The following is a 27,384-nucleotide window of genomic DNA, read 5'->3' as shown; positions in this document are numbered from 1 at the left end:
GGCAAGCTGCTGACAGATGCCTGCACTCCGAGCTCCCCTAACTGACAGCTGAGCTGCTGTATAGCAGAACAGGGCAGCCGAGCGGTTCAGCTGTCCAATAGTATGTACACTTAAGGACTATTAAAATAATTTATATCAGAAGACACAAATCAAACTGCGTATCTCATCATTATTTATTCTTCCATCAGGTTATATGAGAATGACAGAAGCCCATTATGATTTGCATGCCAGGACACAGAAGAACTTGACTTGGAACTCCAGTGTTTCTTGACCAGACAGCTCTCCCAGTCCTCTCATGGCCTCTGCCATCCTATGGGAGAGAAATAACTGTTCTTTATACCACTATCAAAACAATTTCCATCCTAATGTTCCCTGTCTTCCACCACCACCTCACTGGTCCCTTCCCATCCAGCCCAGTGTCCCCTTATATATCACCTTTTGCCACTCCCTAATAACCCTGTTAAGCTGTGAATTTCACCTCTACCTGGAGTCACCCACTTTCTCTTTCAGTCACCCACTGCCTGACACCCTCTTCTTGGCATCACCCACTTCCTCTTCCAATCACCCTCTCTGTGCTACCCCCTGCCTCTCACCTGTGCCACTATTTCTCCATCCCACTCACTTCCCTGTCACCCTCTGCCTCTCCAAGGCCTAACCCTCTGCAGGTCACCCTCTGCTTCTCCCTGTCACACACAGCCTCTCCCTATCACCCCATACCTGTCACTTACTGCTTCTTCCAATCACCTCTTACCTGTCACTCTCTGCCTCTCCAAGGCCTAACCCTCTGCAGGTCACCCTCTGCTTCTCCCTGTCACTCACAGCCTCTCCCTATCACTCTTTCTTGTAACCCACTGCCTCTCCCCAACACCCTTTCCTGTCACCCAATGCCTCTCCAACTCACACTTTATCTCACCCCCTTCCTCTCCCTATCATTTCTACATCACACACTGCCTCCCCCTATCACCCACTCCTGGTAACAACCACTGCCTCTCCCTTGTGTCACCCACTGCCTCTCCATTGAAGTTGTGGCTTGTGGGAATGGCATACCCCTTTGAGACCATGCCCTTGGTGTGAGGCCATGCCAACTTTCCAAGGAGCGTGTGCACCTTTACCACGCACATCCCTACCATGATGCCCACTCATTTTGTTCTGGATCTACCCCTGGCCATAAGTACATTCAGTAAACCATTTAGCATAGTATATATCCTTTAGCATAGTGCATACTGTAGTTTCCTTGTTAGACTCAAGTGTTGGGCATACTGTATTTGTTTTATCAACATTGTTTTATCTTGGCTCATGTTTGTAAGTAACTTACTTTTTCTCTACAGTTTTTATGAAACCGATGGCTCCAGTCCTGTCCTTTGCCAGATAGCTGTGGTACATATAGGTGGCCTTAAGAAAACCCAACTGTTCTTTTAGGGTTTGGTGAAAGATTTCTGTAATTTCACTTATCCTGAACAATAGAATACACAATACAGAACAGATTGTGAGAATGGAAACTGATTCCCAATCTAAATTTATCAAAATGGGTGTCAAAGTTCTTGGGGATATTTTGGAGGGCAGTCTTTTGTTAGAAATACAACAAAAATTCTCTTTATCTCAGTCTGAACTTCTCCACTAATTCCAGATTCATCATTGGTGGAAGTCACTGCCTGCACTGTATACAACTGCGGATACGATCTCTGTAAATTTGTAATTGTTGTTATTATTATTATTATTTTCCTGTACTTATATGGCACCACAATGGTTCCCTAAGGCCTATCAAACTACACAAACAAATGTGCAGAACAAAAAGGCAGTTACTTACGGTACAAGACAATGTAGGGCAAGTTCATAGGGACAGCACATTTTGGGGCAGATGTATTAAGCTTTAACAAGAGATAAATCCAAGGGTGATAAAGGGCTAGATGTACTAAGCTTGAAAAAGTGATAAAATGGAGAGTGATAAACAGCCAGCCAATCAGCTTCTACCTGCCATGTTACAGGCTGGGTTTGAAAAATAACAGGTATGAGCTGATTGGCTGGTTGTTTATCAAAGTCCATTTTATCACTTTTGAAGCTTGATACATCTGGCCCAAAGAGAGATAAATGTCCAGCCAATCACCTGCTAACTGCCATGTTACAGGCTGTGTTTGAAAAAAGTCAGTAAGGAGCTGATTGGCTGGACATTTATCTCTCTTTATCACCCTTGCATTTATCTCTTGTTAAGGCTTAATACATCTGCCCCACTGTGAGGCCACACCTCTTGTAGTGAGACCACACCCTCTTGAGCGTGCGCTTCTTAGGTGTGCACGAATGTGCAGAGTTCTACTAACTGCCCCTCTTCCCCTATCACGATGCCCCCCTGTCATTTTCTTGTGGATCTGACCCTGACCTTCGTCTCTGGTAATAGCCAGTGCCTCCTCAGACATTTATCTCACCGCATGTCACTGGACCAACGGCTAATTCATTATCTTTCCAGTTTCCACATATACCAAAAGGAACAAATACTGGAATCATGAAGAATAAGTGTAGTACACCATTCATATACTATAGAGGAAGATCAAAGCGCATACTGCAAATGACTGGCTATTAAACATACAGAGCAGGGGTGAGTGCAGAGCCGGATTAACAATGGGCCTGATGGAGCTATAGCTCCAGGCCCACTCTCCAAATATGCCATTTTGTAGCTGAGGGTCAGGGTTTTCCAATGAGACCAGCCCCGCATCGCTAGCCCACCAGGAACCGGAGATACCGCCAGGCAAACCTGGAACGTTTTCCCCATAAGATAATATGGGACCCGCTAATTCCGACCACCACCCGGTTCCAACGGCTGCCAGTTCCCCCTACAGCATCACAGAAACTCGAGGTTGATCTCAGTCGAACCCAAATCGCTGGGCCTTCAATCTGATACCTGGTCCATATGGGTTCATTGGTTCTAGAGATATTGCAGGTAAAACTATTTTTTTTTTCATTTCTGAAATGTAATTTCATGGCTGTTCATGTTGTTTGAGGACAGATTTCTCTGGAACCAAACGGCCCAGTTTCACGGGACCAAAATCATTTGAAGGCTACATGTAAATGGGTCAGTTGGTTTTGAAGATATAGCTGGTTGTTTAAAGGGGGCGGGGGTGGTTTTCTCTCCCCCTCACACCAGAAAATGCAGGGACTAGGCTTGTGTAAAAGGGGCCAGTCCGAGGATGTCCCTGCATGATCCTGGGACCATATTCGCTGCATTTTCTGGTATGAAAGGGGTATTATTTCAAATAGCCGGGACATGCAGTGCTCTGAATACAGCCAGGCAGCCCCCTGCTCTCTGCCCAGCTGTTAATGGCTGTCATTTCTGCCCGGTGGCGACTGTCCCCCAGTTTCAGAAGCATATTGTGCATTATTGCTCAATCTGTTTGGTATAGTGCAGGCATGTCCAAACTATGGCCCTCCAGCTGTGAAAGTACAAGTCCCATCATGCATTGCCACAGTTTTGCAATTAGGGAATGCTAAAACTATGTCAAGGCATGCTGGGACGTGTAGTTTCACAACAGCTGGAGGGCCACTGTTTGGACATGCCTGGTATAGTGTGTATTTTGGCTCAATCCATGTGGCAAAATGTGAATTTTGCATTAATCTGTGTGGCATAACATGAATTTTGACTCAAACCGTGTGCCATAGTGTGAATTTTTGCTCAATCAGTGTGAATTTTGTCTCATTCCATGTGGCATAATGTGTAAGAGGCAGGTACAGTATAAGGGGGTTACTATTGTGTTGCATGATTTGTATAAGGGGTATATGGTGTGGTAAACCTAGGTTACCACATAAAAGGTGCTGACATATTGTCTACCAAGTTTCGGTTTTCAGTATTTTTTTATGACTGGAGTGCCGCCTCACCCCACAAGTATCTTAGGACATTGGCGTCCTGCTGGTGCACCTTTGGAGTGCACCCGCCAATATATCTCCCTGCATTTTTCTTATGCCAGCCCCCTGCATTTTCCAGTTATATATAATTAGTTGAAAGTATTTACACAAATAGAGACACACCTATGAGCAGACCACCCAACCAGAACACTGGTCACGCCCCCCACATTATTAGGTGCTGGCCGCAACCCCTATTATTGCGCATAATAGGCCCTTGATCATTTTCAGCTCCAGGCCCATTTAGACCTTAATCTGGCTCTGGGTGAGTGGTATTGTGCATGGCCTGTAAATATAAGTTACTGTATATCATATTAATTATATTGGCCAATAAAAGAGTTACCATGTAATTAAATATGTAAATAACCCACCGGTTCTTCTCATACACAGCGCATCCAGGATGACAAGTGATCAGTTAGTGACTTGACAATTGTTTACTTGCTCTGGCTTGTATTATCTAGATGCATTTTGTTGGGGCGGTTACTCTAGGGGACAATAGAAGTACTAGCAGAGGCGGAACTGCCAGAAGAAATGGAGTCAGTTGCCGCTGGGCTCCACTCCTCCATTGTCTCCCCATCTGTGTGTGCTGACCGGTATTTAGTAATTGCTGTTGTAGCAGGTTTACAGCTTGTCTGTAACCATATCCAATTAATCTTGTTAATCAGTTAATTGATAGCCACTGCTATCTTTTCAATTTCCCCTCTAATGCCTGCACCTTAAAAGTCACATCTTCTATATTACTTTTTACAATTGGTGTACCCGGGATTTGAACCCATGATGTGATACACTGGAGACAGACACCTTACTGAGTATTACGAATGAGCAGATTTATGTAGAATGTGGCTGTATGGGATTAGATGTGTGGCTGCACTCGACATAGATCTTTACTACAATGGTTTTGAACTGTATTATGGCTAATGTCATATACTGAGAATACATCAGTAAGGTGGCTGCCTCCAGTGTGACACATCATGGGTTCAAATCCTGTGTATGACTGATAAGAAATTTGTGATTTCAAATAAAGGATAAGGTAATAGAGGAGGATTGGTGTCTCGCATAGCGATCGTGCTACTGCAGGCTGGTAAAAAGTAGCAAGGCTGTATTGGGACATATGTATGCTGACATGTTCACGATGCCCAAAGAAAAAACGACAACGTGCAAATGATGACAATGTCAAAATGTCAAGAAATGGCGACAGACAATTTTTTGAGAGATACAGAATACTGACACCCAATTTAAGCATAACCCTAAAATATCAACATTATCAACATATTTACTGTGCTGACATGTAGTTCATGTATTTTAAATGTACTTTTAATGTCTTGACATGTCAGGCGTCAACATTTGAACTGTGTTAACATTTTGCAGGGTGTCAACATGTTGGATATCCACATTTTCTACTTGTTGCCCCTTACACATTATAATCCGTTCCTTATCAATAAGTTTATGCAAACTGATTTCTGTGGGGTTGATTTATTGCAAGTATTGCAAATATTTATTTAAATGACTTTTTTTTATCCAAGGACTATTAATAATTCATATTCTGTCACATAGTAGAGCTGCCAGTACACATTAGGCAACAAATACCCCTAATAGACATTATAAAATCCAGTGTTCCCAGTTCGTATTTTCCACATTCCAGTGCCTCCACCTCATAATACCTGTACTCTACATAATTTACCTGTACTCTATTTCTTTATTTAATGTAATGTTAAGTTTTGTCTCCCTGTACTGTTCCTTTGTATGGTGCTGCAAAACACTTGTGGCGCCTTATAAATAAAATTAAAATAATAATAATACTGATAATATTATGTAACATTATACTGCCCTCAGTGCCATTGTATACCATATTATAATGAGCAGGCACTGGGACATAACTATATTGTTGGTGCCAAGACAAACGTTTTTATATATGTTTCAGCATTGTGTACCTCCCAATGGTGAAAAATGTGTATAGCACATGTAATTGTGACAGGGAAGGTGGCCCTTCTCAGCTCTGGGCCCCATAGCAGCTGTACTCCCTTCTCCTATGGTAGCTACGCCCTGTATATAACACATGTAGCTGTGTCAGGGAAGGTGGCCCCTCTCAGCTCTGGGCCCCATAGCAGCTGTACTCCCCACTCCTATGGTAGCTACGCCCTGTATATAACACATGTAGCTGTGACAGGGAAGGTGGCCCCTCTCAGCTCTGGGCCCCATAGCAGCTGCACCCCCTGCACCTATGGTAGCTACGCCCTGTATATAGTATAACACATGTAACTGTGACAGGTAAGGTGGCCCCTCTCAGCTCTGGGATCCATAGCAGCTGCACTCCTTACACCTATGGTAGCTATACCCTTGTGTATAGCACATGTAGCTGTGATAGGAAGGGTGGCCCCTTTCAGCTCAGGGCCCCATAGCAGCTGCACTCCCAACACCTATGGTAGCTACACCCTTGTTCTTACCTTTGCTTCTCAGCAAATGGCAAGGCTGTAAACAGTTCTTGATATTGAGATCTGATGATGTCAAAGACTTTATCTTCATGCTGGCAAAGGTCATCAAAAGCCTGTGTTAAAACAATATTGTTTAATGAGTGATGAGTTCTTATTAACTATATTGGAAGAAGAGAAAAGAAGACTCTTTTTGTGGGGCACTCTTTGTATTATGTTTCAATTAAAACTTAGCTTTTAATGTATTCAAATAAGATAAAGTAGACATACATAGACAGACAAACGAATAAACAAATAGTCCAAATCTATACAGATGGGGGTGCACTTAGATTCTGCAGTGAGCTTTTGAATTATAGGCTATGCAGAAATTTATTTGGTGTTCAATATTGTGTATGGACAAGGACTGTTTAATTCTTCAGCACAGCTAATTGCTGTTAGCTGCTGAAAATTGCAGTGAGCTTTAAAAAGTTGCTATGCAAAAAACAAGGTTCAGTTCAATGTCAGTACCTAATATCTGGTTGTTGTGATAAATCTAGCAAAGCTATTTGCTATTTGTGCTAGAAATCGTTTGAAGGTTTTGTTAAAACTTTTGCTAGGGAAAATTTCCCTCCTTGGACTGCATATTTGATGATACATAGGCCCTTATTCTGATTGACGCGGACTTTACCGCATACTTTCGGATCGCGTGTTTACGGCGTCTGCGCATGCGTGGAGAACGCAACGCGCATGTGCCACGCCTTGACTCGGTACCAGTTCGGCCAGATCCCGTCCAGAACTGTTCACCGCTATCATTCGGGAAATAGGGGCGTATTATGGGCGTCATGCGGAATGACACATGGGCGTAGTTTCAAAGTGGGCAAAACGGGGCGGAAACATGGGCGGACACGGGGGAGTACACTTATGTTGGGGGGCGTACATTCGGAAACCACTCCGAATGCACGCGATCAAAAAGGCCAGAAATGTGCGGTGTCCACAAGTGTACTATTGCTTTGCGGACACCACTCGTTCATGCGGTAGGCGAACGTACGCCTAATGACTACAACCATTAACACCTGAACCCAATAGAATCTACTCCTTTACTCATTACTCACTAATAGGACGCTTGTCAGTGCTTTAATTGAAACCATTGCTGCTTCAAGGAACCCGTACTAAACACCCACATATGCTGTACTTGTCAGACACTTTCAAACTGCTAACAATGGACATGACAGAATATTAATACTAGCAATACACATGTGTATTTGACATGTACTCATGAAACCACACATTTTGGGTAAAGTAAACACATTTATTTATATTCATGTCACAGTCAATGCCAGTGTGATGCAATGACCATAAAATAATACATACAAACAATAAACAACATGGCAGGAATGCCGCAAAATAAATAATAATACAAAACAAATATAATTGCACACAGATGGACTCCAGCACCTCCTATGTGCCACTGCACATGCAGCCAGTGGGAAATGAGGAGGCTGCTGGCCCTTCTACAGCAGGGCAAGCTGCACCTGACCATTCAACAGCAGGGCACCCTACACCTGGCCCTTCTGCAGCAGGCCAACCTGCAGCTGGCTCATATGCACCATCAGCAGAATCATTTGGAACACAACCGGGGACTTCACAAGATAGTACCATGGCCATCACTTCAAGTACAGCTGACAGTAATGGCAGGCAAAAGAGGGCAACAGGGGAACCACAAAGGACATATGAAGCAAGGGCTCAGCTGGTTCCCCTCAGCACGTGATTGGACACAAGAAGCTGACACACACAGCACAATGGAAGATTTGGGAACACATAACGGCGGAGATTAATGCAGCCACAAGTTCATTTCCGACCACGTTTGGCCTTGGTAGGCTCCTTGGCCTGTGCAGCAGCTCTTCGGGGACGGCCAGATGCTGGGGCAGGTGGAGCAGATGATGTGGAGGGGTTGGCTGGTCTACCCCTCCTGCCAGCAGGGAGTGTTGCCGCTGGTAATGCACCAGAAACGGATGCCATTAGGACCCTGTTGCTGGTAACCAGCTCCACCATAAGCTCATTATGGTGGAGGAGGAGATCATTTTGGCGGGTGGCTTGCTCGGCCAGCACCTGAGCACTTGCAGCCATGGCCTGCATGCTCGCAGCCATGGACTGCTGGGTGCTGACCAAGCTCGCCAGGATCTCCTCGGTCCTACGCACCCGTTCTGATGCCAAGTCTCCCTGCTGGTTGATGTCCCCAAGCACCTCGGCCAAGGCGGCCAAATCGGCTTGGCCCGATGCCTGCTGCTGCACAGGCCTACCTCTGGGGCCAGGTGGCACGGACTCCTCCACCTCCTGAACAGAGTCGTCACCAAGCGGTGGGGTGTCTGTGGGAAAAGATAAACACAATTAGTAGACATTCTACGATAATTACTTGCACAAGTTTATGGCATGACCAATATTTACCTTCCAGAAAAGACGCAAACACTTCAGCTGGGGCCTCGCTATCCATCGTGCTCACCCCCCTGATCTCCTCAACTGATATACAGCTCTCGGCCATCACCTCCAGGGGGGTGAGCTCTAGCCCTGATGGCATGGGGCCGGCCCCAGATGTCTGGCTGTGGTCCCACCGCTTGGTCATCTTCCTCTTCAGGTTGGTTTTGAAGTCCTGCCACCTGCAATGTAAGTTGACATATTAATACATGTCACTCCCAATGTTAGCTGTTGCAGCCATTGCTCTGTGCTACATATTACAACATGTGATTAATGTCCCATATATAATATTACATGCAACTAGGATATCAACCGTTACAATACACATTCACAATCACCCTACTCTAACTCTCAACGAAATAACATGGCAATAATGTATGTGTATCGTAACAACCTCACGGCCCATTTGCTAAATGCATCTAAGCATCAATTCAATCATTACTTGGCTATTACTGGCCACATGTATCACAAAACAACTTGCCTCTTCTTCACATGGTCCGTCTCACGAACTTGTGGCGCTACTTCATTAATCTCTGCCGTTATCTGTTCCCAAATCTTCCATCTGCGTGTGTGTGTCAGCTTCTCGGATGGACACTCTATCCAATCACGTGCTCGGGGAACCAGGATGGCCAGCTCCTGTGCTTCATATGCCTTATTTTTTTTGGGTGGTTCCGCTGTTGCACTGGCTCGCCCCTTGCCACGTCCCTGGCCACGCCCCCTGGCACCAGTCGCTGCACTTGAAGTGCTGGCCATGGTACTACCTTGTGAAGTCCCCTGTTGTGTTCCAAACAATTCTGCTGATGGTGGATATGAGCCAGCTGCAGGTTGGCCTGCTGCAGAAGGGCCAGGTGTAGGTTGCCCTGCTGTAGAATGGTCAGGTGCAGGTTCCCCTGCTGTAGAAGGGGCAGCAGCCTCCTCATTACCCACTGGCCGCATGTGCAGTGGCACATAGGTGGTGCTGGAGTCCATCTGGTCAAATAGTTGCTGCAGCACTGGGTCCACCTCTGGTTGGGATCCAGCCATGTTAGCAACAACATTGTCACCTTCTAATACACCTTTATATACTGTTTGTGTAATCTGTTTGGCGGACATCAGCGGCAGCTGCGTTCCGTGCGTGAGCGTACGTCGCTGTTTTTTCGCGCCGCATACGGTGGCGGAAATTCCATTGTGTAAAACCTGGCGAAAGTTCTACATGAAATACTGGTCACCAATGCTAACATTGCATAGAATCTTCTGATACACCTGTGACTATTGCACAATACACATGCTATTTGCTAGCATGACATGACATTTCATTCATGACTACTGTGGTATTGTGGCGTTTTAGTGCAAGCTAAAAGTAGCCCAATCCCTTCGAGAATCCAGCCCACAAGTCATGCAATACTCATCTCTACTGTTATAGACCACACATGTGAGAGCCCTATAAATAGTGACTTCCTGCTAGAATCATTTGTCTCCAGATCTGGACTTGTCAGGGTCTAAGGTAAGCTCTTCCATGCTCCTTGTAGATATGATATCCATTAACAATGTAAGTGTATGAATGTATGCACCATTGCCTCACTGACTACAGATTGTTGGGCCAGCAAAGTGGTGTATCATTATTGCAACATGTCACATGTTCACTATTTCACTCACAGGTCTTCAACCTGTGTGGGTTCATCTATTGCAGGACAACATGTCCCAGCAATAGATGAAATGTGTCATAGTACATGATGTCGGCAAAAAATGCTGACACCTTTATCTGTGTGTTTTGGACGGTGTGTATTGAGTTCATATTATTGTGTCATCATTAGAGAGTCAAATGGATCTGCGGGATTTCACGGGGCGGCCATCTATTGTACGTATTGAAGCCTACAAATCTATTTGTAGTGGGATATGGCCATTATGTGCATAGGTGCATCAGTATTTATGTTCATTTCTTTATAGGTTGCTGAAGCTATTATGCGCTACATGGAGAGGAGGCTAAGGGCACTTGCGGCTCTCCCCACTCGTCGGCCAAGGAGGCCAGGACGTGCTAGAATCTATCGCACACGGGTGACTCTGTTTGCTATGCCCGATGATGAGGTACTTACTAGGTACCGGTTACCACCACATGTAATTCTGGATCTGCTCACCTTAATTCAGAGCGATCTGGAACCTCTACACGGGATCACGACAGCAATTCCGCCTCACACACAGCTGCTGGCGGTGTTGCATTTCTGCGCCTCAGGATCATTCCAACAAGTAGTGGCAGTACTTGCTGGAATATCTCAGCCGGCCTTCTGCCGAATCCTGAGGCGTGTGACGTCGGCCATGTTCAGGCGCAAAGGGCACTTCATGGCCATGACATTTGCCACCGAGACCCTGCGCAGAAGCCAGCAGGCCTTCCATCAAATTGCTGGCTTCCCTAATGTGATAGGGGCTGTGGATGGCACCCATGTACCATTTGTGCCTCCATCTCGAAGTGAGAAGATATATAGGAACCGCAAATTGTTCCACTCACTGAACGTGATGGTGGTATGTGGCCCATCCATGGAGATTCTCGCCTTCAACTCGAAGTTTCCCGGAAGTGCCCATGACTCTCATGTCATCCGACAAACCGGGATATGGCATAGACTCCAAGAGCTGGAAGGCCGTGATGCGTGGGTTCTGGGTGACTCCGGTTACCCATGTACGCCCTGGCTACTTACGCCGTACAGCTACCCAGCACCGGGCCCACAGGAGGCATTCAATCGGGCGCATGTTGCCACCAGGCAAGTGGTGGAGCGCTCAATTGGCCTTTTAAAAGGTCGATTTAGAGTGCTCCACCGCACTGGTGGTGACTTACAATATGCGCCTGAAATGGTGTCGAGGATCGTGGGCCTGTGTATATTTTTCCACAACATTGCTGTGCGGCGTGAGATACCCTTTGATGAGTGGGAGGTACCATCTGAGCCGCAAGATCCGCCCATGCGCCCATCCCGCGCCCCTGAATGCCGGAGGGGATACCAGCTGCGGGACTCTGTGGCGCAAAGATACTTCAGGTACATGTTATCGAGTTGACAGAACACACCAATTATTGTACAAATCACCCCTTCAAATAAGTACAGTGTGTTAGTTGTCAGTGTTACAACACGAAAATTAGCCAGCCTGCCCTCCTAATGGCAAAGAAATAGGAGATATTTATCATATGTGCTTAGTTTTGGGGGAAGTTAAATATTGGTGCTAATTATTATACCTTGTTAAAGGGATCTTATGTGTTTGTTATATCTTCATTATTGTAGTTGATACTATCCCTGATGACTGGTGAGTACATTGATTTATTCTGTAATGTGTTTTGGATTTTTTCATGTGTTGATGTCTGATTTGTTTGCAGATATATATATATATATATATATATATATATCTATATATATGATATTAGAATTTATTCACATGTTTCAACATTTCAAGGAGCAGGCAGCCAGGCAGGCAGGCAGGCAGGCAGGCAGGCAGGCAGGGCTGTTGTATAATGCTGGTCTCAGGATACCTGCAAGTGTGTGTATGTGTCTTTTACACATAAATGTACGCATACACATAGATGCATAGAGTAAATAATGCTAAGTACAGCTATGCGTTGCTAAGCTATAGCACGCGTTGCTTGGCGGAGCGAGGCGTCATTGGATTTGCTAAGTGCATACACACTGTGTTTTATATATATCAGATTTGTTCATTGCCATACATCAACACTACTGTTTTGAAGGCAAGCGAATTTGTCACCATTTGTGTTGGCGCAGAGACGCTGTTCATGTAAAGATGAACAATAAAGTTATTAACACAAATAACTGTGATCAACCAATGCCACCACCTGATTGGTTGATTGATGCCATTGTCAACATGGCGGAGACACGAAGGGCAGAACCCTTCACACATGCGGAGCTGAGGGTTCTTGTCTCCGTCATGGAGACAAGGCTGGGCCGTGCAGGGCCCTTTATCACGAACCGGCATAAGCGGAGGGCCTATGCTGCGGCAGGGCGCCGAATTTACGCCCGCACTCGGGTGCGTAGGTCCCTCGGCCAGCTGGAGAGGCGGTGGTCGGACCTCCGCAGGCGCCAGCCCCAGCTGCTCCAGCAACTCAGGGGCGAAATTGCTGATTGTGAGTATTTTAGCTATGAAATTTCGCACTTACAACATAGCATATATAAACAATAAAATGTGTCTCATGATAAGTGGGTGTCCATGGGTTTAAAAGTCCATAGACTGTTATGTGTGCTTCTTCCTGGTTAACATGCAGTCATGTGGCTTTTATATGTAATGCCATAGCATTGAGGATTATGATGCATACAATGTGCCAGATCTAATATGTGTTACACATTGATAAATGCCTGGGTTGTAATGTGTGAACAAATTACTACCAATCACATACTAATTTAAATGTCACAATTTGGAATCCATTAACAGTAAGGAGCTACTTTCTTGCATCGTTTGCCATCATTATCACCCTTCCATGTATGTCTTGTTATGGATTAATACATGTGCCCCAATGACCCCACATTGACCATGATGTTTTTTTCTACCACACAGCACGAGCCCAAGCACGACAGGCCCGTGAAGAGGCGGAGGCAGCCCTGGGCCAGGAGGAGGCCCAAGACCCGGAGGAGGAGGTGGCGGCAAGGGTGGAGGAGGAGGAAGTGGAGGAGGAGGAGATGGTGGTGGAGGAGGAGGAAGTGGAGGAGGAGGAGATGGTGGTGGAGGAGGAGGAGGTGCGTGAGGAGGTGGTGGAGGAGGATGTGGAAGCGGAGTTGGTTGCGGAGGAGGAGGTGTTGGTGGCGGAGGAGGAGGTGGAGGAGGAGGTGGTGGTGGTGGTGGAGGAGGAGGAGGAGGAGGAGGAGGAGGAGGAGGAGGTGGAGGAGGAGTTGGAGGAGGAGGTTGTTGTTGCAGAGGAGCTGGCGGAGGAGGGGGCTGAGGAGGCCACGGTTGCCCCGGAGGAGTCGGATGACGATGGGGAGGAGGCGTGCCAGGCCCCGGAATACCAGCAGATCGGTATGTTAACATAATGCATCATTCATGAAGTAGTTGTACTGGTATTTGTTATGTTGCACTGGTGATAAAAATTTTTTGACCCATACTATTCATATAGACCCCAAAGTGGGTAGCTACAGATACAGGTACGGGTTAGATGGGGTGTCCAAGGCATCCCTTTCATCCAGGACACCTCTGAATTACACCGGTTTGTGGGATGGCTTGGAGCTCCATTTTGACTGCCACATAACCGTTGTAGTTAAACAGGATCCTGGAGTAAAGGGATGAGTGGATCATTTGTGGATTAAATTCACCTGCTGCAAGCGTTGATTATGACCCATCAAATAGTGGAATCTATATTGTTGGTGAATGTTATTTATAAACTTATAGGATGTATGCTATAAATGGAGTATGGCCCGGCCTACCTTGGAATGGAGTCAGAAGTTGCCAGTGTCCCAGGAGCCTCCTCTACCTAAACACCCCCTGTAGTTCTGATTGTTTTTTTGCCCTCACAGAATTGTAGCTTGGTTTAGACAGAATTATGATTTTGAGGATGTGTACTGTGCATTCCTGACATTTGCATAACTCCCATGCCACGAACCATCACTGAACTTAAACTGAGCAGATTGTGACAAGTTCTTATTGACGGAGGCCATGACCTGGTTGTCATTGGTTAGTCATGGGTGGGTTGTGACTGAGAAGAAACAATATGACTGTTATGTCTTCTGCAGAGTAAAGGGTATAGGCCAAAAAATACAGTATGTAGTAAATAAGTTAGCATGTATGTATATATGTATGTGTCATATCTATTTATCTATGTGTGTCTCTATCTCTCTACATCATGGGTCCTCAAACTGCGGCCCTCCAGATGTTGTGAAACTACAAATCCCGCCATGCCTTGCCACAGTTTTAACACTTCCTTATAGCAAAACTGTGGCAAGGCATGCTGGGATTTGTAGTTTCACAACATCTGGAGGGCCGCAGTTTGAGGACCCATGCTCTACATAGATATATATATATATATATATACACACATGTCACCTAGCATTTGTGCAATTTATGTCGCAGTATGTGAAATGTATGCAAGAATAACATGACTAATTTTTGCCCCTTTGACATGCCCACAGATGACACCACACCGGCAGATGAGGGGGTGCGTGGGGCCCTCCTGCGAGCGGAGCACCATCTGCGGCTCCTTCAAGCAGACCTGCAGGACCTCAAAGACCTGCTTATTTAATTTATAATTTTATATTTTTTTATTTCTGTTAATTGTCTGTTTAAATAAATTCTTTATGCAAGTTTACAGTTGTTGGTTTTATTTGCACTTTAAATAGTATATGTGTAGATTGGTTATAATCTTTTACACAGGGTGTAATACAAACCATTGCACTTACATTGCTGTAAGGGTTAATGTGTGCAATGCATGTGTTAGGCATGCTTGTAAGGATATATTGGAATCTAATTGATTCCAATTCCAAATAAGCATTTTTTTATGAGGATAGGTAATTGAATAAGTGGGTCATGTGATGTATAGCAGAAGATACTTCATAGTGGGTTGTTTGGCGTAAATACTCCGCTTACGTGCGGTAGCACCGCTTGGCTCCCGTTCGGATGCGGTATTCCCGAGCATACTCTGTAATACTCTGTAATACCGTGCCGAATCGGAGTGTTTCTCCCGCACACGCATGCTTTGTATGTCGTCCGTAAACACGCCCTGTTCTTAAAGAGTGAGTCCGTCCGAATGCGGAGGACACGTGGGCGTTTCTACGGACGATGGCCGCACGCGGCAAAACACCGTGGCGTGCGGACCGCACCGTAAGAATGCGGGAATATCCGCACCGATCAGAATAAGGGCCCTAGTTACATAGTAGGTAAGGCTGAAAAAAGACTTGCGTCCATCTAGTTCAACCTGGTATAGATATCCATTGCTGATTTGGTTGGTTCTGGTATTTTACAGACAAATTATATTTCTTATTTGTACCCATGGATGTTTTTCTCCAGTAAATGTTTGTCCAACTTTGCCTTGAACGCATTTAATGAGCCAGCCGTTACCACCTCCCCGGGAAGAGAGTTCCAGAGTTTGACTGTTCTGACCGTAAAGAAATTCTTTCTACTAGCTGAATGAAATCTTTTTTCTTCTAATCTATACTCATGCCCTCGCGTCCTAGATTCCTTTCTAGTAGAAAATAGGGTGTGTGACAGTTCCTTATATTGGCCCTTGATATACTTGTACATGTTGAGCATGTCCCCCCTTAAACGTCTCTTTTCTAATGTAAATAGTCCCAAATTGCTTAATCTCTCCCCGTAGCTTAAATTCTCCATTCCCCTAATAAGCTTTGTTGCTCGCCTTTGGACTTTTTCTAATTCTATGATGTCCTTTTTATAGTGTGGGGCCCAGAACTGTACTCCGTACTCTAGGTGAGGTCTCACCAATGCTTTATATAGTGGCATAATTACCCTTGAGTCCCTAGTTTCCATTCCCCTCTTAATACATGCCAGAATTTTGTTGGCCTTTTTTGTAGCTACATTACAATGGGCACTACATCCTAGATTGCTGTCTATTTGGACTCCTAGATCCTTTTCAAGTATGGAATTACCCAGTTCCTCTCCACTAAGGTTGTAACTTGCACACTGGTTGTGTCTCCCAAGGTGCATAACCTTACATTTATCTACATTGAACCTCATCTTCCATTTTTTTGCCCACTCATCTAGAATTGCAAGATCATTTTGAAGCATGGTGACATCTTCTGGTGATTTGATGACTTTGCTAAGTTTTGTATCGTCCGCAAAGATGGATACATTGCTGAGTAACCCTATCCCAATATCGTTAATAAAAATGTTAAACAAAATGGGCCCCAAAACCGAACCCTGGGGCACTCCACTTAGTACCGGTATCATATCTGATACGGCACCATTCACAACCACTCTTTGTTCTCTATTACATAGCCAATTCCCTACCCATCTGCAGATATTTTCACCCAATCCTAGGTTCTCCATTTTATTAATCAATCTCTTGTGTGGGACAGTATCAAATGCTTTAGCAAAATCTAGGAAAATCACATCTACAGCATTTCCATTATCGAGGTTTTTGCTAACCTCTTCATAGAACCCTAGTAGATTAGTTTGGCATGAACGATTTTTCACGAACCCATGTTGGTTAGTACTGAGTAGAAGGTGATGATCTAAATATTCCTGGATACTATCCCTTAAAAATCCTTCAAACAGTTTACCCACAATTGATGTTAAACTAACGGGTCTGTAATTAGCGGGATCTTCCTTTTTTCCTTTTTTGAATATTGGCACTACCTCTGCTATTCTCCAATCTTTTGGTACTATACCTGACGATAGTGACTTGCTAAAGATATAATGTAGGGGGGTAGCTAGTTCATCCCTTAATTCCATTAATACCCTCGGATGAATCCCATCTGGCCCTGGTGACTTATTTGTTTTGAGTTTGCTTAGCCTCAGTATTAGTTTGCTTAGCCTCAGTATTAACGCTACTGAGCGTTTATAATGAGGTGTCTGATTATTTGAATAGTTTTCTTAAGAGTGTACTCTGTCAGGTGGTGCCCGCTGAGAGTCTCTCATGTCAGAAATACTCCAAAACACATCATTGCAAACTTCCAGTCTCTGGAAATCACTTTCCACATATATGCTTATAGTAACAATAAGAGATTAAGCATTAATACGAAATGATTCACTGTACACATAAATTATTGTATATCACATAAAATACTCCGTTTCTATCTTTCAAAGTTCAAATGACCAATATCTTGCTGTGCACCAGACCACTAAATAGTAAGTTCTTATATTACAGAGCACCTGGCTCTCACCATTGCACAGAATAGAGAAAGAAGGAAAAATCTGATCACTTAATTGCGTGGGTTGTACAGATTAGCGTGGTAGATTGTTACATCAAATTGTATCAGAAAGTCACAGTGTCAATAAACTGTTGCAGTCAATTGTATCCGAGAAGGTCTCAGTATTTATAATTAGTTATAAATAGTTGTAACAGCACAATTGGTTTGTAATCCTGGTCTCACAGCAATGACCTTCTAGCGAGTCAGATTGGATTCACTGTTTATCTCTGAGTCTTGCATACGTGCATTGGGCTCAGGATGAGAGAGTCCGTCTCTGTGCTATAGGGTCAGGAGAGATAGAGTAATGACACTTCTGCTGTTGGGGAAACTGAGGGAGAGATGCCCTGTTATGCTGACATTGCAAAGCAAAAAACTACTCAGTATCGCCAATGAGAGAGTGTCGGAAATGTGGGTGACAGTTTTAAGAACAAGATTAAACAGTATTTGTTGTGGAAAGGATACTTTTAAAGTAGCCCACGTGGAACAGGTGCCACCTTCTACTTTTAGGAAAGTCTTGCTCCTGCAGCGGACTTTGGTAATGAGAGAGGATAGGCACGAGTTCACAATGTGGTTAAAAGAAGATTAAAGACACCGCTCTTTACTTTCTGCTGTTAGATAACACCTACTGCCATGATGTTTGTTCAACAGAGCATGGCAGCCTGTGTAAAAACAGCAGGGAGAGAGCGGTGGAATACCTGTATATGGACGGGTGCCTGACGTAGAGAGAGGGGAGGGAGATTCTCCGTGCTCAGTGTGAGCTCTCTGTCACAGAAACGTGCAGGCTCAGTGTAACGTCCTTCGCTGTGATACAGGTCTCGGGTAAAGTGGCTAATTGCCTAGCAATCCAAGGTGCACTGTCCCGCCGGCGCCGACGGGCAGTGAGGGGATGACGCGCGTTTCGCCTTCCAACGGCTTGATCACATCAAGTGCCGTAAGGAAGGCACAGTCTCCTGAAGTAACCCCTGGAGAGGTGCCTCCCCTCTGAGGTGTTGAGCGGTAATTGGCTGATTTGTCATATGGACGTTAGCCTGACATGAGAGGAGTTTTGCTAAACAGGGAATTCTCTTGCGATAAGTTTCCCTAAGAGGATGACCTTGTGAAGTATGCGTACCCGCTCAGTACTGTGATTCTCAAATGAGAAGGTTTAGATAAAGCCTGAGAATGAGTACATAGTAAAAGTAAAAATACAGAAAAATGTTTATATCGCGTTACTTGCTAGTTGCTAATTGACATCATGTTTTAGGAAAACAGCCTTAAGTTTTATGGAATAGGTATGAGAAATACACCATTCATTATGTTAATTATGTCCAAAATGATGGATGAATTGATATGACACAGGATACCTGTTAGGGAGATAGCAAGTTTGCATATGGGATGTTTTGAGGTGTAAGATGCTACTGGTACTTTGCCATTGTTGGTGGGATGCGCTGCCTTCTAATTGATGCAGTAAGTGTGTAATGCGCATTCTTGTATTAATTATGACCAGAGTTAGATGATAGCTATAATGGATGGGTATACTAAAAATAGACATAGACAGGTTCGGAGGAGCATATTGGGGATGAACAGATTGAGATGGGTCTTACTGTCTCAGGAAACGCTGCTATTAGTTATCATATTGCTGATATATTGGTCAGCGCTTAACTGGTTACTGGGGGTGATGGTGTTGAAATGTAAACTGCTATGTTGGGCAGTATGGAAAATCCTAGATGACTTATTGGTCCCTTGGAGTCCTGTGTTAGAAATCCTAGATGACTTGTTGGTTCCTTGGAGGGCTGTGCTAGGGTCATCATGGTCGACATCTCCCCCGGACATGTCAATTGTTCTAAGGATTTAATTTTGATGAGATGGGAGTGTGTGGACTCTTGAGATATTGTCCCTTATGTGTGGACCAAGTGTCAGTAGAAAAAGTGATGTAACACATTTATAGGATGTAAATTTCAGATTATTTGTTTTAGTTTTTAAGTTTGTGCTAATATTAACCATCAAAGACGGTCTGTGATTCTGATGTACGTGCTGTGTGGAAAGAGATAGTTTTGTGAGGGTGTTGAGTGTCCATACTAGTGTTTATAATCTATGGATATTGGTGAGTATCATTTGGGCTGTCGTGAATTAAGAGGTATGGATTGGGGTCACCATTTCCATAAAGAAGTGATATTAATATGTCCTTAGGACAAAATTGGGGAAAGGGGAAGAGGAGGGAGGTAAAGTCATAGTGGCAAAGTGAAGAGCTCATAAATGAGGGTGGTCTTTAAAATTGTGAAAAAAGGTTATAAAACTGGGTGATTGAGGGATGGGTCCGTTGGGGTCATTTTGGGGTCACTTGTTCAGGTGACATATAAGTAGGATCGTGCATATGAGGTCAAGGAAAGTGAGTAATAATAGGTGAGATAGAAGTGTATTATTGAATTTGATAAAAGTTCAGATATTGTTAATTTAAGCGATTTAGATGAAGACACTATAATTTATGTATTCATTCAGACCTCCTGGTGCCAGGGCTCCCAGTTCAAAGGTCCAGAGGCTTTCTCGTTTGAGGAGTTCCTGTGTAAGGTCTCCTCCTCTTATTCCGAGATGTATTTTCTCCAAGCCAAATGCTTTGAAGGTGCTGGTGTTGCCTTTATGCTTAAAATGGAAGTGTTTGGCCACTGTTGTGAGTTGTTTCATCTTCCTGCGGTCTTGTTCAGCATTTCTGATTGATCCTAAATGCTCCAATATCCGTTGTTTTAGCATTCTTGACGTCATTCCCACGTACCTTGGACCAGTTCTTATTAACCCCTTCAGTGGCAATCCCGAGAATTTTCTGGGCTGTGCCTCAGTGCCCAATCTGGCAAGCCCGCAACATTCTCGGGATTGCCACTGTTTACAGCCGGGCAGCGCTGCTGAGTTCAATCAATGAACTCAGGCAGCTTCAGTGCTGTCTGGCTCCCTCCCATCTGCGGCGCCTCCGGCTACCTCCTCCTCCCACCTCCCCTCCGGGTTTTGTATGAAGTCCCCGGGGCCGGCTTATGACATGCTTATGGGTATGTGGGTAACACAATGTCAGTGACTCCCCAGTGGTGGAAGTTACGGTTCAGGAGAGCAGGAAGCTTGGTAGTGATAGGGGTGTGTGGGCATACGGGGAACTAAAGAGGAGGGTGTGGGACACTGTGCAGCTTCTGCCAGTGGGTGAGGGTCAAGCCTGGCAGCACAGGAGTACAGGACGGTGCCCCTGAGTCAGTGTCTCTTCCTACTAGGTGGGAGTTAGGGTGCATGAAAGCAGGAGGCTGGGCTATGAGGCATGATAGGGGTATGTGGGCATGTATGTGGGGTCCGCAAATCTCGGGAGGGGGACGCGGGGGGGTTCATGAATCGTGGAAGGGGGGGTCCGCAAATTTCAGGGGGGGTGCCGCGAATCGTGGAAGGGGGCTGGGGTTCGCAAATTGCGGGAGGGGCGTGCGACGAATCGTGGGAGGGGGCGCGGCGATTCGCGGGAGGGGGGCGCGGGGTCCCGTGAATCACAGGGGTCCCGTGAATTGCGGGGGGGGGGGGGGGGGGTGCTGGCAAAGGGGGGGGGGGTGCGGGAGTAATGGTGGATCATTGCTGTGGAGAAATGGTGGATAGTAGGCGTGTACTGTAGCCCTGGATGGGTGGGGGGAGGTGATGTCAAGGGGGTGGGGTGAGTAGAACACTGGTCTTTTCCTTAGGGGGGCGGGTTTGTGTATAACGCTGGGCGGGAACGTTATACACATAGAACACTGGTCTTTTCCCTAGGGGGAGGGTTTGTGTATCCCGCTGGGCGGGAACATTATATACACAGGGGATGAGTGACAGATCTGGCTAAATATATAAGAGATGTGTGATTTTAACTTCTACAAATTCACTGCTGCCTCCTATTACAGATGGAGCCCCTGCCATTCTTGGCCGGGGCTCGCCAGACCCTCCCCGCTGGCGAGCACCAGCAGCAGGGGCTACACTGAACTGGGATGCGCTTGCGTCTCACACGCACGCTCGTCCCAGTCTCTCGGCGGAGACGCTGTGTGTCCCTGCCCATCACCGCTTCATGGAGACGGGCAGGGTTAGGGGGGCGCTCGGGGCGACGAGGGGTACCTGCGGCGATGGCGGGGAAGGCGGCGAGGACCAGAGGCAGGCTCCGTTGACAGGGGGCGTGCGAGCGTCTCGCGTGCGTGCGCCCCCTGGTGGGAATGGCGGGATGGTGGGGCTGGCGTTAAAAGCGCCAGCCCGGCAAAGATGGGCCAAGCCCCATCTGTATATCCTACGAGGAATTTTTTACAATATGAAATATTAAAAGTTACATTTTACGTATATTTTCTTCTGTCTAGTGCGCTCCCAAAATAACAGTCCTTTCTCTTTTGTTAATACGCTGTGCCAAAGGCCCAAGATTGTAATTTGTTAAAACCTCCACCATAATGTTAGAATGTGTTTGCATTGATACTCAATGACAGCAATGAAATCAGGTGTGGTGTTGTTGTTTGAAACATACTGCTCCTGACTTGATGACTTGTGTGTGTTGATGAATTCCATCTCCACTCCTGAAATTTAGCACCTACAGTATGATGCATTTTTTTGTGTGTTCTGTGTGTTTGTATGTGTTGTACTGTTTTTGTGTGTGTGTTGTAGTGTATGTGGATGTGTATTGTACTTTGGGGATTATTCTGGTTGATTCGCAAGGCTGCGATTTTGCAGTGAATTGCGATAGGTTAACGCCGCTCTGCTGATCGCACTTTCATTTGCTGATTGGAGGCAATCAGATTGGAAACATCCATAAGAAAAAATGTAAACTATGATGAAGTCTTTAACAGACGAAACGCATTGGGTTATCGTTTTGGGTACTTATGTATTATCATGGCGCCCGATTTTTCCATCGCGTCGGAAAAATCTCATCGATCGCATCGCATGCGATGCGATCGATGCGCTTTTTCCATAGGAATCAATGTTAAATGGTTCCAAATGTTCCCTGACAACCCATTTCACATTAGGGTCAATGTTAAATGCCCCCCAGGCCCCCCCATTAGGTGTATGCCCCCTTATTGTTAACGCCACCCCACCATCAACGCCAACCCGAAGTGTGCCGAGCGCAGCGAGCCCGCGAGGGGCAGCGGTACGTGTCCTCCGACCTTTTCATAGGCCCACTATCCACATCGGCGTGGAGTTGATTTTATATAGTGTGGCGAGCACAAAGCATAGCGAGCGCAGCGAGCCCCGCGAGGGGAGGCGGAACACGAGCCTGAAGCGTGGTGAGCAGACGCGGATTACTTAACATGTATTCCTCATCCCCTCGCGGGGCACGCTACGCTCGCCACGCTTCGGGCTCGGTGGCTCGCTGCGCTCGCCACACTATATAAAATCAACTCCACGGGGTATGAAAAGGTCGGAGGACCCGTACCGCCGCCCCACGCGGACTCGCTGCGCTCGCCATGCTTCGGGTTGGCGTTCATGGTGGGGTGGCGTTAACAATGCGGGGGCATTTAGGCTAATACACCTAATGGAGGGGGGGGGGCCCTGGGGGGCATTTAACATTGCCCCTAAAGTGATATCGGGTGTCAGGGACCATTTTTAACCATTTAACATTGATTCCTATGGGAAAATCGCGTCGATCGCATTGCATGCGCGATTTTACCGCAAAATTGTGCCAATCGCATGTGAATGTATGCCTAACACTTAAGGCATACAATCAATGCAACTGGGCGCCGTGATAATACATAAGTACCTCGTTTTGTCATCTGTCTGATCAAGATTCCAATAAATCATCTGGATTTGCAGAATTATGCTTCATTGATTATGGACTTTTAATACTTTATAGGTTACCCTCCAATAAGGAGTTATTGGTGCCAAACCATTATTGTTGTTTATCTGTTTTGTTGTGGTGCCCTACCTTCGGAGAATTCAAGTGAATTGGCTGACCTCTACTTTTCTCATATCTATGTTAAACTTAGCAAGACTAAGAGTATACCGACCACCATCAGGTTCACCTTGTCTTATAGTGAAACTACCATCAATTACCTCGATGTGTGTATTTTTAAGAAAATGCATAAACTCTCCACTAGGATTCACAGAAAAGACAGAAAAGACACGGACAAAAATAACCTTTTAATGGATGGAAGCTTTCACCCACTCCCTCTCAAACCTGGACTGTCCCTTTCGCAACTGCTAAGGGTGGTGCACATAAGATCCGAGAAAGAGTTGCCACAAGCTTGAGAGGAAATGGGATCACGCTTCACTCAAAGAGGATATAATCCTAAAGAGATTGAGGGAGCTACAGTATCACCTATTGCAAGAATCTGCCCAGAAAACTCTTACCAAGAAAGACAAACATCTTGAAGGAGAGAGACTCATTTTTTCTTCAACTTTTTCCACTGTTTCAAAGCATATACCAGTGGTTCCCAAACTGTGTGCCGTGGCTCCCTGGGGTGCCTCGGGACACATGCAGGGGTGCCGCAGCTTGGTGGTCCAGGACCAACTCAAATTATTAATGGTTAATTATTTAGGAGCAAAACCAGTGCTGGTGGCTGCCAATCATAGAATGTGTACAAACAGAAGCAAATCCTGCCCTTTACCACATAACTGCCGCTAAGAATCGCATATAAACCCAATCTAATTAAATTTTTTGGACCTAGGGGTGCCGTAAAAAAAATTCTGATTCTCTAGGGTGCCGTGAATCAAAAAAGATTGGGAACCTCTGGCATATACATATATACATATCATTTTACAACATTGGCATATTGGGCCTTATTCTGGTTCACTCTTAGAGGCAAATTTCTTCTCAAATGGACAAAATCATGTGCACTGCAGGTGGGGCAGATATAACCGGTGCAGATAGAATTAGATTTAGGTGAGTTATTTTGATTCTGTGCAGGGTAAATACTGACTGCTGTATTTCTATACTGCAATATAGATCTCACTTTGAAGAAAAGCCCACCCAAATCTAACTCTCTCTGAACATGGTACATCTGCCCCACCTGCAGTGCACATGGTTTTGTCGATTTGAGAAGGAATTTGCCTCTAAGAGTGAACCAGAATAAGGCCCAAAGTGCAGACTGGTCCTGCTTGCAAAAATACACCCCCTCTTCTGCTACAAGAGGAGCAACAACACCAGGATATATTGGCTAAATCAGATATTGGATCCAGCAAAAATCAGACCCGGCTGTCAGCTAAAACCGGGGCATTAAAATGTCATGTCTGTGTGAACTGTCCATTTATATGCTCGGGCGACAGCTTCAATGGAAAAAGCTACAATATTCGTTTCCACCTTACTTGTGAGACGCATTTTGTAATTTATGTTATTGTTTGTCCGTGCAAGATGGTCTATGTTGGTAAGACTATTCCTCTCATAAAGAACGAATAGCTCAGCATAGATCTTCAATTAAAAAGGCAATGAAATCCATTGACTCCACCGGTCGCGAGGCAATTTTTTTCGGAAGAAACACACTAAACGTGACTTTAAGTTTATGCCTATAGACAGGGCCGCCGATAGAGGGGTGCTGGAGATACAGCTGTCCTAGGCATTGGCCTCTGGAATGGCCCAGGCAGCTAATTTTGCCCACTGCAACCACCCCCTTCCCCCCGGCTGCCTCCACTGTGCTGCCTGTGCTGCGCTTGGTGAACGAGACACAGGCTTCTTCAATGCAGGATGCCGGCTGCCAATGAAAATGCTGCACCGGCTTTTGAGCCAATCAGAGCTTATGTACCGTTAGCCAATCAGAGCGGATGCAGGTACACAAGCTCTGATTGTCTCACTAGCCGGTGCTGCATTTTAATTGGCCGCAGGTGTGCTGCATTGAAGAAGCCTATGCTTCTGGACCTGCTGCATTCAGCAGGAGGGGATGAGGGAGCAGGAGTCGGGCGGTAAGTGAAGGGGGGGTGGGTATGGGGGCTGGAGGGGCACGGACTGGAAATCAGTCCCAGGCCACAAAGTTCTTAGTGGCAGCCCTTTTTCTGTCTTTGCCCCTTAGTGTTTCTCCATTGTATATTTTCTATGTATTTGTATCGTTGAGCTTCCTGTGAATTCTACTCCAATTAACCACTAACTTTTTGCCCAGACAACAGAGGTCCATCTGTGTCTGAGCGTACTATATATTATATATTACAAGGACTGATGTATTGTCTTAAATCTATGTCACTTACTATATTTTATGCTCTCAGCGAGCTCCGCCCCTTCAACTTCTGTGTAGTTCTGTCCTCCCCCTTTTGTGTGGGTGAGAGTGGCTATGCAGCAGGGCCAGGCTTCTGCAGCTGGCCACTGGGCATTTGAGTGACTGTGTGTGCAGGACTGAACGGGAGGGATGGCTGATCAAGGGTCTGGTGGGCCCCTTGAACCCCCCCCTCGCCAGGCCTGGATGCCCCTATACACTATAAATATGTCCCTGCATATATTGTATTATTATCTACTCATCTGTTTGTGCATACTCTGAATTACAGTCCAGGACATACATTGTAGTGTAATGTACTAAACAATGTTTTTGCACTTACTGTACATTGTTAATTTCCAGTTATGGTACACATGTCGTGGCTTAACCCAATATTAATGCTACATGCACACTCTATTCTCACCTTGTTAAAAATGTTTGTTAATTTCTCTGAACAATTATTATATCCTATGCCAAACGTTGTATATGGACAATGCAATGCCACACAGCCTCTGTTCTTAAGTACTCGAGTTACTTCTGGAATGAATTTGTCTACAGGGAACCAATGAGCAGCGCTATCTGAATATATCAGATCCACAGAAGCATCCTCCACTGGTATCTTCTCAGCTGGGAAGACCCTGTAAGGAGAAGCCACAAATAATCTGAGCATTCGCATTACTACAGATACTGTATTCTCCGACAAATTGTCTCATGGTACAGAGATAAAAAATGATAATGATAAAAAATTATTAAAAATGACACGTATAGATGTTCATGGGGGTGCCACCCAATATTAAGGCATGAAGAATCACTCACTGATAAATGATATTCTCCTGTGTTGTAAATCTTCTCGCTTCCTTTATCTGACTCTCACTAGTATCTGTTGCAATCACTTTGCCAAAATGTTCTGCCAGAGGCCGAGTTGATCGTCCTGTTCCGCAGCCGACATCTACCACCAGTTCAAAGGGTCTTCCCTTCTGTAGAGAAAAAATAAAAGTCGGTTTTACCATGCAATCTTCTATCAGATAGGGAACTCCAGCACAATTGTTTAAGACCCCTAGAGCCCACAAGATGGTCATCTGCCTACAACAGCCACCCCCCTATTTTTTACTAAGCGTTTAATGCACACACCGGTACTTAGGACTTATCTACCATTTGCAAGTTGACTTTTTAGTTTCACCCTAGACATTGTCCAGCTAATATCGTAATCTGATTACAAATCTTGCGAGACAAAGTATTGTTGATGTTTCGTTCGTTTCATCCACTATTAGTTATGCAATTTATATTAACATGTCCTAAATCCGTGTAGGAAAGATGTTTTGGAATTTCAGTCATTTAAGTTCAGCAGCTGTTGCATAAAAATGAAGTGATATACAATTCCCCAAAATTTTAATCGACTCATATATTCTACTTACTGTATTAACTTACCTTTTCTTCCAAGTAGTTTAAAACATGGTTCAAAACTTTTTTGGAAACTGGGCACATGTAAGCCTGATAGTCTTTAGAAAAGGCTTCAGTCTTGTATGTATGGTTTTCCATCTGTAGAGATCTGAACATTGATATTTGTTAAGAAATTGAATTACAAAGCTTTACATTTACATTCTTGATATGTTTCCAGATATATTAATTTCCAAGTAGTTTCCAAACATTTTAGTGTACATGTCACCTTCTTACAAA

General features: G+C 45.1%; 1 protein-coding gene and 1 long non-coding RNA gene across 2 annotated transcripts; both read right to left on the bottom strand.

The window, feature by feature from the left end:
• Positions 1–178: 178 nt before the first annotated feature.
• Positions 179–18,498, bottom strand: LOC146019647 (uncharacterized). Its single transcript, XR_014450633.1, has 4 exons — positions 18,283–18,498; positions 6,333–6,433; positions 1,316–1,453; positions 179–310 (listed from the first exon to the last, which is right to left on the bottom strand). It is a non-coding gene; the product is annotated as an uncharacterized LOC146019647 (long non-coding RNA).
• A 6,248-nt stretch (positions 18,499–24,746) lies between these two features.
• Positions 24,747–27,368, bottom strand: LOC146021311 (putative methyltransferase DDB_G0268948). Its single transcript, XM_083155104.1, has 5 exons — positions 27,307–27,368; positions 27,136–27,256; positions 26,524–26,684; positions 26,132–26,345; positions 24,747–24,938 (listed from the first exon to the last, which is right to left on the bottom strand). The coding sequence occupies exons 1-5, from the start codon at positions 27,366–27,368 to the stop codon at positions 24,747–24,749; spliced, it is 750 nt and encodes a 249-aa protein (XP_083011230.1).
• Between the last annotated feature and the right edge of the window lie 16 nt (positions 27,369–27,384).

This window comes from Crinia signifera, chromosome 7, assembly GCF_055691185.1.
Source record: "Crinia signifera chromosome 7, ASM5569118v1, whole genome shotgun sequence".
Taxonomy (NCBI): domain Eukaryota; kingdom Metazoa; phylum Chordata; class Amphibia; order Anura; family Myobatrachidae; genus Crinia; species Crinia signifera.
This window is presented reverse-complemented; position numbering and strand designations above follow the sequence as displayed.

What these genes read in the sequence shown, in the direction of transcription:
- LOC146021311 (XM_083155104.1), bottom strand. Translation starts at nt 27,368, where the DNA reads ATGTACACTAAAATGTTTGGAAACTACTTGGAAATTAATATATCTGGA. An exon ending in TAAACTACTTGGAAGAAAAG is followed by an intron (nt 26,685 to 27,135) that starts GTAAGTTAATAC and finishes TTTTCTCTACAG; the next exon opens with AAGGGAAGACCCTTTGAACT. An exon ending in CAGGAGAATATCATTTATCA is followed by an intron (nt 26,346 to 26,523) that starts GTGAGTGATTCT and finishes TTCTCCTTACAG; the next exon opens with GGTCTTCCCAGCTGAGAAGA.